We start from the raw sequence: 11,264 nt of genomic DNA on the forward strand, positions 1-11,264 counted from the left end.
ACAATTGCTTTCACCTCCTCCATGGTTACCCGTGACTCTGAGCACAGATGCCGAAGTCTAATTGCAGACCAAGGCAGCATTCAGGAGCCTGGGGTCCCCTGAGGGCACAGCTGGGGCCAGGCTCCCTCGATCCCCAGGAGCAGGACTGAGGGGCTAGAGGGTGGGAGCAGGGATGTAGGGAAAGTCCACCCAAGGCCATGTTCTGACCTGCTCACCCATCTGGAATTGCACATGCCTGGACCTTCTGATGATCCTTCATGGGATGCCTCAGGCTCCTCCTCTCCATAGAGGAGAGGGGAGCATCTGGGTGTTGCTCAAAGGCCCACAGGCCTGCTCTAAGGGACACCGACTCTCTGTGTTTCCATGTGTGAAGCATGTGAGCACCTAACATGCTCCCACACCTGGAGCCCAGGGCAGGAAGCCAGAGACCTGGGACCTGGAAATGATCCCAGGACGTCTCCTAAGTCCCGCCCCACGTGCTGCAGAGCCTTCTCCCCACTTTTGTCCAAACCTCCCTCGGAAGACTTTCCTCAGTGCCTCAGACTCTGACTCTGACTCCCTCAGCCAGTGTTCCCTGAGACTTCAACTGGCCCTTCCATTCCTTCCTGAAGATGTGAGAGAAAAAAAAAAGCAAAGTGAAGTTGCTCAGTCATGTCTGATTCTTTGGACCCTATGGACTGTAGCCTGATGGCCTCTCCCATCTATGGGATTTTCCAGTCAAGAATACTGTAGTGGGTTGCCAGTTCCTTCTCCAGGGGATCTGCAGAAGGATCGACTCAGGGATCGAACCATCAGCAGTCATGCCCATCGCCTGCCTGACCTTCAGAAATAGGAGTTCATTCCTTCATCAGTTCTTCATCAGTTCCTGGAGAATTCCCATCCTGCACAGACTTCTGGGCAGGGATTCAGGCACTGGGTACAGAACCATTCAGTGTCCACCCCCATGTCTCCCTGAACCCTTAAAGCTGGACCCCACTTAGCTCAGTGTGTGGTTGATGCAATTCCACGGTGACCCCTGGGTCAGGTGAGAGCCCTGTGATTCTGAGCAAGAGACTGAGTCTGACTAAGTGACACAGAAGAGGTGCTGGGAGAAGCAGGGCAGGTCAGAGAAAGGAAAGAAGCCCCCAAACTCGTGCAGGTCAGGAAGGACAGGAAGAGGGACAGGTCCCCCTGCATGAGCTCACAGTCAGTCCCCTGAGGCCCCTGCCAGCAGGGGCCTTAGGTCCCGGCACCAGGAATCCCAGTGTCAAATTCTCAGGACACAGAATAGCTGGGGTCTGGGGGCTATATTTTCGGACCAGTAGGTCAGGCTGAGGATGAGGAAGATGAATGGGTAACAGAGACCCTGAACCCAGGGGGTAAAATCTCAGGTCAAGAGGCTCCAGATTGAGTGCTTCCTAGATGCACATGTGCCCTCTTCTCAGACCAACAGAAATGACTCTCCTCACCCTGTTCTGGGTCCAAGCACCCCACACACAACAGCAAGTGAACTGCTGACTTCCCCAGCTGGAGACAAACACACGTCACCTCCACTTGCTGCATCTTGCAGTGATGTCAGGGGTGAAAGGGCCCCAGGTGATGCCAGTGCCTCTCCTGCTCTGTTGAGCCCCTTTCTCTGTGTTCTGCATGTGTTACATATGTACAGGCAACAGGGACATGCAGTGGGCCCTGACCTCCAGGAACATTGCTCCCCTGACACCAGTCTTCACTGGGATCCCACTCTCTGTTCCTCCTCCCTGCAGGGAAATTCACCCCGTGGAGCCTGGGCTGGGCCATCGCTGTGTCAGCACCGTCACCTGGGTCCTCATCGGATCCTCACTGCCCCTCTGAGACCAGGTGGTATCACCCCCACGGAGAACAGGAGGAAGCTGGACCCAGGGTCCAGGAATGTGGCCCCGGCCCCTGCCTGGGAAGGACTGTCCTGGATGGGGCCTCTGTGTGCTTCCAGCCTCTTTCCTGCATCCAGGTTGAGCTGATTGGTCGGGAGGACACAGGGTGTCCTGTCCCAGGAGGAAGTGAAGCAAGCATGTGGTGTGTCTGTAGCACAAATGTCCTGGGTCCGGAGCAGTGTACCTGCCTTCTTGGAGCCCAGGTCACGCGGCTGTCTGTCGCCACCTGCTGTCCTGTCCCACGTGGGGAGAGACGGGCAGGGGTCTGTGCTGCACGCACATGCCCACCACCCAGGACCTGAGTCCCTCCCAGCAGGGCCTCTGGTGGTGGTTTCTAGTTTCTCTGCAGGCCCCGGCACTGGGTGGTTTTAAGCTGCTGCTCCCATGTCTCAAAGGTACCTTGCAATTCACAGAGCCGCCTTCACACCAGCTGCACACAACCTCCTGTTGGCTTGTTCCTGGGGCTTAAACCTAACTGAGCAGTGTTGTGCTAAGTCTGCAGAGGTCAGAATTTACACTAAAGCTGCTTCTTTTCAGCAAGTTGTGTTGCTTGCACAGAGTATCTACCAAGAGTTTACACTCAGATGAGTGATGAGCTAGCTTGGGCCCCGTCTCCCTGTCAATGACAATCGGTGATAAGAGACTTGTTCTGTCACAGTCCTGCTTCCAAACCACGTGTAGTCCTAGCTGGCTCCTGCCTGTGGCTGCACCCTGCTCAGCTCTGCTGCTTAGCTCCTCTGTCTCCTAAGGCTGCTAAACCCACTCTTGACTTTACATTACCTGCTAAACATAAAAAAATTAAAAAAACTTTTTCTCTAATTACCTAAGGTAAAGCTGCCTGCACCCTGATGTCCAATGTGACCTTTGGTAGAAGTGCACGTGGGCAGAGACACCCAGATGTGAGAATCCTTCAGGGCTGAAGTTCTGTGTTTGTCTGCAAGTCTAACTCATGACTTCCCCTTTGCTGACCCCAACTTGTCCCCTTCCCAACCCCTTCTCCACTAGACCCCCAGCTCCTGCTTCCCCTGTATCTGGAAAAGCCTGCTCACAGGGCCGCAGGACTGACCCTGGCTCAGGCTCCTCGCCCAGCCTTGGCCTTGCTCCAGAGCCCAGTGGTGGGTGCTGGTGTGGGGAGTGGGGTGTGGTATGGGATAAGCATCCAGCTCTCCTCTTCTAGATCAAAGACCTGGACAGCAGCCTTTACCCCTTGGCCAGAGCAACGTCAGCAAGGCAGGCGTGTATCAAGTGGGAAAGGAGGAGAGAGGGAGGGGCTGGGAAGAAGCCCATGCGGTGGGAGAGTGATTTGCCAAGGGCCTCACAGTCTGTTGGTGGCAGGTCTTCCTTCACAGATCCCGGGTAGGATGTGCTGAGCCAAGAAGGCCCTGGCATGTCAGAGCTGAGCTTGTTTCTCTAAGGAGTCAAAACGGAGGAGGCAATAGCCCAGGGTGGGGCCCGGTGGGTGGGCAGGCCTGAGTAACTGAGACACGAGACACAGGGTTTTCACTTTCACTTTTGCTTCCCAGTGTATATCTGGGCCCAGAGGGTGTGTGTGGTTTATTGAAGAGATTCACAGCTGGTGGCTGCATCTGCAGAGCTGAGAACAACTGGATCTTGTTCACACTCGGGCAGAGGAAGACTCCTGGGTAAGCAGGGGGTTAAGACACCGCCTAACTCCCCGTCCTCAGGATGAATGTCTGAGAAAAGGATGGTTGTCACTAACTGACAGAAGAAGGAAATGGAAGCTCAGAGAGGTGAGGTCATGGCCGCGGCAGCAGGTGAAGCAGGGGCAGAGCCTGGATGTGGGGCAGGTGTGTCTGAGGGCTTCCTCCTGCCACCTGGGCCCCTGAACAGAGCAGAGGGAGGGCGGCACCCATTCTGGTGGGCTCAGCTCAGGATGTGGACTCCTGAGACGTGACTGGAGACCAGGGAAGGAGGGGATTTTGGGGGTGATCTAGTTCTTTGGCCTAGAACACACAGAAGAACTACACAAAAAAGGTCTTAATGACCCAGATGACCACGATGGGGTGGTCACTCACCTAGAGCCACATATCTTGGAGTGTGAAGTCAAGTGGGCCTTAGGAGGCATCATTAGGGACTGAACTGAACTGAGGAGAGGCCAGGTATGGGATCTTGAGCCCATAGAGTGAACTGGAACCCAGTCTACCATGAGCAAGATTTCTGACCTTGGGTAAATCACATAACATTTATGATTCAGTTTCCTTATCTTCAAACAGGGATACAATAGTACACACCTCAGGGTTATTGGAATAATATACATTATAATTAATAAAACCTTAGAGAAACTGAAGTATAGAGCAAAATCAGAAACACTTGAGGCTCTCATCAATAGCTGTTGCTATATCAATAAGGATCTTTACTATCATTTCAGTCAGGTCTCAGGAGGGGTAGTTGATAAATGCTCCTTTGCCTTCTAAAAAGGGGTTAAACATAATCAATATTTGCTTTCTTTCTTTACTTCCCAGCACATGATAGTCACAACCAGAACCAAAAGAAAACCTCTCAATATAAAGATCTGCTTAAAAAAATAAAGACAACTGAGAACTGACAAGATTGAAAGGATGGCACTCTCCTATTTCATGAGTATGAATATAAATTGGTAGTTTCTTTGCATAACAATGTGGCTCTATGCATGAAAAATCTTTAGGTGTTGATACCCTCAGACCCTGGAAGTCATTCTACTTCCAGAAGTAGCTTAAAGAAATATTATCAAATGAAGGCAAACTTTTCTACAAGAAAGGTTTCTTTGCATTATTATTTACATAAATAATTAGAAACAGCCTAAAAGTTCAACAGTCAGGGGACGACAGCAGAGAGGACTGGGCACCATCAAGGGTCCTCAGCCACCCTGGGCAGAGCTTCAGGGATTGGGCGGGGTCAGAGGGACTTCAGGCCCTTGTGGGATAAAGGCTGTTGCAGAAGCTAGGAGGCTGTGGGCTGTAGGAGCTGCAGCATCAGGAAATTTATCAAAGCAGAGACTGGAACACAGGGAGCGAGACATCATTTCAGAATGAAAACACTCATATGTTAATAAACATATCTACAAACACATATTTTTATATTAAAAAGGCATAAGGCATAGTCATCACAAATGTGGGATGTAGATCGGAAAGACCAGGCTCTGGCACCAGCATGAAAACTTGGGCTGACCTAATTTTAGGTGAGTTTCAGGAGCCTGCATGTCATAGACGATGAATCAGTATTAGTTATTACCAATTAGTACTCACAAGTGTTCCCTCACGTAATTTCCAGAGTATCCCTTCCTATCTGTTCTTCTGTCTCTGGTTTTATTGCTCCTATAACTTCTCAGATGGTTGTCTCCTGTCTGATTACCTTCTCCTTGGGCCCCAAAAGGAGAGCAGGACTCTAATTCAGGGTGGAGACAGCAGTGGGAGGATGAGTAACTTTCCTTAACTAGTGGCCTGCAGAGCCCAGGGGACAGAGAATCATGCTGGGTTAAGTCCATGGTGGCACTGGTGGCCGTCCTAGTGGAAACCCCTGGAGACCAAACCCCTCACTGCTCCCTGCAGTCACTGCTCACTCATGATGGAGCCCACAGTCTGTTTTTCCTTCCCAAAGGTGAAGCCACACCTCCTTCCAGCCTGACGCAGACAAGGAGCTGAAAGGAGATTTCTGCTGCTGTCATGAACCCAAAAGACCTCTGAGACTGCTCAGCTAGTCAGCTGTCTCTTGTCTGGATAGTTCCTACTTATGACCCAGAACTGAGATGCTGCCTACTATCTGAATTAACCTAGAGAAGAATCAAGAAGGGAATAGATAAGCACCCTCGAGTCCCATGGAGTCCAAGGGGACTTCCCCTACCCTGGGGTCTGTCCCCATAGCCTCCTTCCTGGCCCTCTTCTCTGGGAGCCATGGCCAAGGTGCTCAGTTTCTCCCTCCTGGTCCCCCAGATCCCATATCATGACTCAGGAGTGAGGCCAGAACAGCCCACAGACAGAGGGGACAGCAGAGGGAGTCCCCGAGACCAGACAGGGCAGGGAGAGGAGGTCCTGCAGCATCCCTGAAGCTTCTCCTGCCCTCTCTCTTGTCCGAGCCTCCTCCTGTTCCCAAACCCTGGGGCATCACCACAGCGGCTGTTTCCTCCAACTCTCACCCTGCCGCCTGCCCAGCTGCTCTGCAAGGATCAGCAGACCCTGAGCTGAACCCCAGTCTGGTCTTTGTCACCTCCCCCTTGTGTGACCTGGAGCACAATTATCTGACCTCACCTGTAAAATGAGAAGAATATTTCCTTATAGTGTTAAGAGGATGAAATGTAATGTGCTCTGTGGCCTGGGCCACACAGCAGGTCCTGCCGAGTATGGTGCTGTCCGCTCTACCTAGAAAGTGTTAGATCCAGGTGGAAAACTCCCCCGCCCCCAGAATCACCTCTCCCTCCATGCTGTGTCACCACATCCGCCCAGGGATCTGATATATAAGCATGTGCTTACCAGGTCTGACACCTCAGGCAGGTTCTGGCTCTACTGATCTCAAACACCCCTGGAGACACCCAAGTGCTCTGTTATTTCCCCCACCCACCCACACCCCAATCAATAAATACACAGATTTAGTGCTCTGGGTTCCCTCCATATGAGACCTGGGTTCCTTTCACTCTTACTAAAACAGGAAAAAGAAAAAAAATTAACAACCCTTCATGCTAAGGGATAGACAGAAGCGAGTGAGCTGGTATCTCTTCCTCTTCAAAAAGGACACAAGTCTTCTTGGGTTAGGGCCCCATATTTATGACCTCATTTCACTGTAATTTCCACTTAAAGGCTCTATCTTCAAATAGACTCATTGAGGTGGGGGTGAGGCTATGGCTTCAGCATATGATTGGGACAGTTGCACACAGTCCACCCATAACCCCAGGTGAATCCATCAACAGTACCCCCAGATGACTGTTGCTCAGGAAGATTAATTTAACCACTTCATACTCATTACCATTTACCATTTACATTACTGCATAATTTCTTCTCATCTTAGTCTTTTATCCACCTAGAGTAAAAACTTTTTTGAGGATCTCATTGAGCATATCCAGAAGAGAGTAAGCAACGAATAGCTGCAAAACCTGCTCACTGAAGGCAAATCCCGGGAGAATTTTGTGCCTGAGGCTGGTTTGCCCAGGTAACCTTCATGGATGCATCGGGAATGTTACCCACATCCCCCCCACTCAGGCTAGCTTCCTCCTGGCAGGCCTCTTCCAGGGGTCAGGGTGGAGCAGAGGGTCCAGGCTGGAGGACTAGTAGGCAGGCTCAGGCAGCAGGACCAGGATTAGAGTGAGGAGAGTGGGCCCCGAGGACACAGAACTGAAGGGGCTGTGACCCTAGCAGAGGTCCCTGAGTGGGAAGGGGGTCATTTTTTCCCTCCCTGATGGGATCCCCTCAAGCTGTGCTAGAGGGCCCTGGGTGACTGTGTCCTCCACACCCTGCCTGGGACCTGGGTTCTCCCTCCATCCGGGACCCTCTTCTGGTCTGCATGGAGCTGCCCTGACAGTGGAAGGCCGTGTGGCTCAGTGAGCCCTCCAGGGTCACTGTGAAGGGCTGTGATTGTGTGTCATTTGAGGGATTCTGAGGAGCCTCACGCATCCCCACCCAAGAGGAAACACTTCCTCCACCAGCTGTGCAAGTTCCGGTCTCTTCAGGCTCAGCAATTCAGATAGATGTTTCCTAAAGTCTCTTGAATCTTTAGAGGTTCCACAAAGTTGCATACGGCCTTAGGGTGCAGGTATGTGAAGCTGTCGCCAGGTAAGGTGTGAGTTAGGCTGGTGACCCCTGAGAGGTCAGGGATGCTGGGCACAGAAAGATGTGACGATTCCAGTTACAGTTAATTGCAGAGCAGAATTCAGGTTCCCATCAGCTCCAGGACAGTCTGGGCAGGTTTCACACATGAAGCTTCCATTGTCCTCAGGACGACTTACTGTCCTGGATTCAGCGTGTGGCAGGACACACAGAGCCCAGCCCCCAGGGATGTTCATCCTGTATGAAAACAAATTATAATGTTTTTTTAAAATGTTCATTTTGCCTGAAATATAACATCAAATAAATTGGTGAGTTATCATAGGATGAGATTTCTAGAAAGTTCTGGATATGTGTACTATGCATTTTGCTTATTTGTGTAATGTCTACAGTCTTCATTTGTGTTTGTCTTTGTATTGTGATAGTCTTTCTTTTTTGTTAGTTGCCAGTTAGTTAATTTGGTGTTAAAGAATTTTAAATGCATGACAACAAAAACCCTTTTGTGATGTTGAATGAGAATAGGACCAGGCTTCAATCTTTTATTTATTATGGTGATGTTTTATTTATCTATTACTGTTATTATTTCCAAGCTAAAAAATTAAAAACAAATTATTAATACCCTGACCTGTTTTCTCTGACTACTCCCAGAGGTCAGACTAATGCCTTAGTGTCCAGCTCCTCTGGAGGTCAGTGCAGATATTACTTGACCCAAAGGCACCATCATGTGTCACTTTGTCAGACTGTCCAGTGGCCAAAGGCCCAGGCAGACAAGAACACTCCTATCAGCCAGAATATTCCAAGAGCTCAGGGACCACTTCCCAGTTGCCAAGGGCAAAGAGTGGTTGACTCCTCACTACAAACTAAGGCCCTTGAATGAAGGTTTTCTTCCCAAATCCCACTTCTGTTAGTTTCTCTATGGACTTTCCACCCTACCAGTCCTTTGGAAGTGATGGTGTTGACCTGCCTCGGAGGCATCTTTATCAAATACCTTTCTTAAGACTATCTTAAAATGACTTTTGCTTATTTATTTCATGATTGAATAATGGAGTATCCATGAGGTACAAACAAGTGTTTAATGTTGAAAATAATTTACATTTGCAAAACTCTTCCCTTGTGATTTATAAATAAAATCTCTGTGGCTTATGCAGAATAGATCCATTGAGCTTATTTTACGGACAAGCAAATTGTCTTTCTTAATCCCTTGATGTTCCTTGTTACAGGAAAGAAGTGGAGGCATTACGTGAATTTCTGAATGAGTGGAAGACAGACTTGGCTATGGAAGACCAAGAGAGATTCCAATGGGACCTGCTAGACAGGGAGAGGTTTTTAAATGAGTTTCCTCAGGTGAAAAAGGAGCTGGAAGAGAGCATAAGAAAGCTCTATGCACTTGCAGACAGGGTTGACAAGTCACACAGGGACTGTACCATCTTCAAGGTGGTGGCCAACTCTACCGGCACTGTGTCTGGTGTTCTGAACATCCTTGGTCTGGCTCTGGCACCCGTGACAGCAGGGGCCAGTTTGGCACTCTCAACCACTGGGTTAGGGCTGGGAGCAGCAGCTACTGTGACCACCATGTCCACCAACATCGTGGAACACTTTAGAAGGTCATCAGCAGAAACGGAAGCCAGTGGCCTGTTGTCAACTAGCATCAAAGAAAAGGTGTCTGTGGGAGCTCGATGTCTGTCTGTACTTGGGATGGCTTTTTCTGTAAGAAAAGTCTACAAATCCATGCAAGAGATTAGGAAAAATGTCCGTGCTGCAAAGCTAGTGAAAGCTAAAAGCTTCACAAGCACTGGGCAAGTCTCCATCCAGACAAGCAAGGAGGTGAACGAAGTTTTCAAAGGCACCATTCTGGAAATGACCAAAAAGGCTCGGATCATTGCTGGAGGCTTTGCAGGAATCTCCCTTCTAGTGGATGTGGGCTTCCTGGTAAAAGAGTCGATGCACTTGCATGAGGGGGCAAAGACAGAGTTGGCTGAGAAGCTGAGGCAGCAGGCCAGGGAGCTAGAGAAGAAGTTGAAGGAGCTCATACAGACCTATGAGAGGCTGAAGTAAGGCCTGACTCCCCCACCCCCAGAGAAGTGCAGGAACGAGGGACACATGTGAGACCAGGGATCAGAACACCATGTTGAGGGGAAAGGAGGGGGAGACAACACTGATGGAGCTGGGTGTTAGGAATCTGGCATTTCAGTAGCTGAGCACAGCAGGGGAGGAATGCATGCAGGGTGAAGATGGGGAAAGAGAAGGAAGGAGCCTGGAGCCTGGACTAAGGGATGAGAATGACGGGAGGGGAGATACCACTTATTTTGAACTAAAGAACACACTGGGGGCAGAACAGAGAGGCAGGGGAACTAGCAACGAGAGGCCAAGAATATGAAAGTGTTTAAAATTGGAGAAAGTCAAAGAGGAGGGATAGCTGGGATCCAGGAGAAGCAGCCCGGGCTCCTCTATCGCCCTCCCCAGGGTTTGCTGTCCCAGCAAGAAGAGTCTCCCCCTGATGGTGGTCTCTAGCCCTCCTTCTCCAGCGTCAGCTCACCTTTGATCCCAGCAGGTTTGCCTTAATTAGGCAGTGACTTCTTGATGATAATGGTGGTGGTGGCAGTGATGACTACTCAGTGGGTGGGACATTTGTCGAGATGCAGGTGATATTGGGGACCAGGATCACTGAGTGACTAATGAAGATCCTATGAAATTCCAAATGCTGTGTGAAACAGAGGTTGGTTTAAAAAAAAATCACAAAAGAAATAAGAAATGACACCAGAAGGCAACAGCCGACCAAGGAACTGTGTGGTGTGTCAAGGAGATCACCAGCCTGCGGTGAGGAAAGGCCGCCTCTCAGATCCTCGGTTTCCTCTTCAGTGGTGGGGGGGGCTGGACAAGACACTCAGGTTCCTTTGTCTCCACCCACCTTTTGTTCTCCAGACTCTGGTTCAATAAATATGAGCTGGTTCAGTGAGGCTTCCTTGCATTGATTGATGCGTTCAACGGGGCTCCAGATGCCTGACCTCCTTCCGCATGAGCCTGTCTCCCAGGATCTCAGGGGGCACGTCCTCCATGGCTCCTCCTTCCTGCCCACTGGGCTCCCATCCAGTCATTTCCCTCAGACCCTGGAGCCCCCAGGCCCCATGGGACACCCAGGAGAGCCCGTGTCATATGACTTGAGCTGAGCACGGGGATACTCCTCCTCCAGCCCCGGGGACCAGGATGGACACGGGGCACCTGAGGGTTATTGAGAGCAGAGGGCTTGTGTGAAGGTGTGAGAGAGGGTCAGCCGTAAGCAGAGGGGCAGAGGGAGATAGCACATCCCTCATCCAGGCTGCCTTCATGTTTCACCAGGACTCCTGCAGAAGCTTCCCCTCTCCTCTTGGCCAGAGCCTGGACCTCAAAAGGTGAAGGTTGAGCTTTGGAACCTTGCTCTTTCTTATCATAAAAGAGAATAATTTGTTTGCTGGAGGTTCACAGGAATATCATGACCTGACATCAAGAAAAAAGGCTCTGACACCAAGAAGGTTGCAACAAATAACCAGGCCCCTTGCTTACCTTTCTCATGAAAGGGCTTTGCTGAGAGTTTCAGGGAGTTTGGGATTTTTAAGGCATGAGTCACCTGTCTCTTTGCATGGCCCTG

General features: G+C 50.3%; 1 protein-coding gene across 1 annotated transcript; it reads left to right on the plus strand.

Moving 5' to 3' along the window:
* The first annotated feature begins 2,169 nt into the window (after nucleotides 1-2,169).
* On the plus strand, nucleotides 2,170-10,596 carry LOC122679984 (apolipoprotein L3-like). The gene is made up of 3 exons (XM_043880822.1): nucleotides 2,170-2,284; nucleotides 3,379-3,532; nucleotides 8,860-10,596. The coding sequence occupies exons 1-3, from the start codon at nucleotides 2,170-2,172 to the stop codon at nucleotides 9,692-9,694; spliced, it is 1,104 nt and encodes a 367-aa protein (XP_043736757.1). The 3' UTR covers nucleotides 9,695-10,596.
* The last annotated feature ends 668 nt before the right edge of the window (nucleotides 10,597-11,264 follow it).

The sequence above is a fragment of the Cervus elaphus genome, chromosome 22 (assembly GCF_910594005.1).
Source record: "Cervus elaphus chromosome 22, mCerEla1.1, whole genome shotgun sequence".
Taxonomy (NCBI): Eukaryota; Metazoa; Chordata; class Mammalia; order Artiodactyla; family Cervidae; genus Cervus; species Cervus elaphus.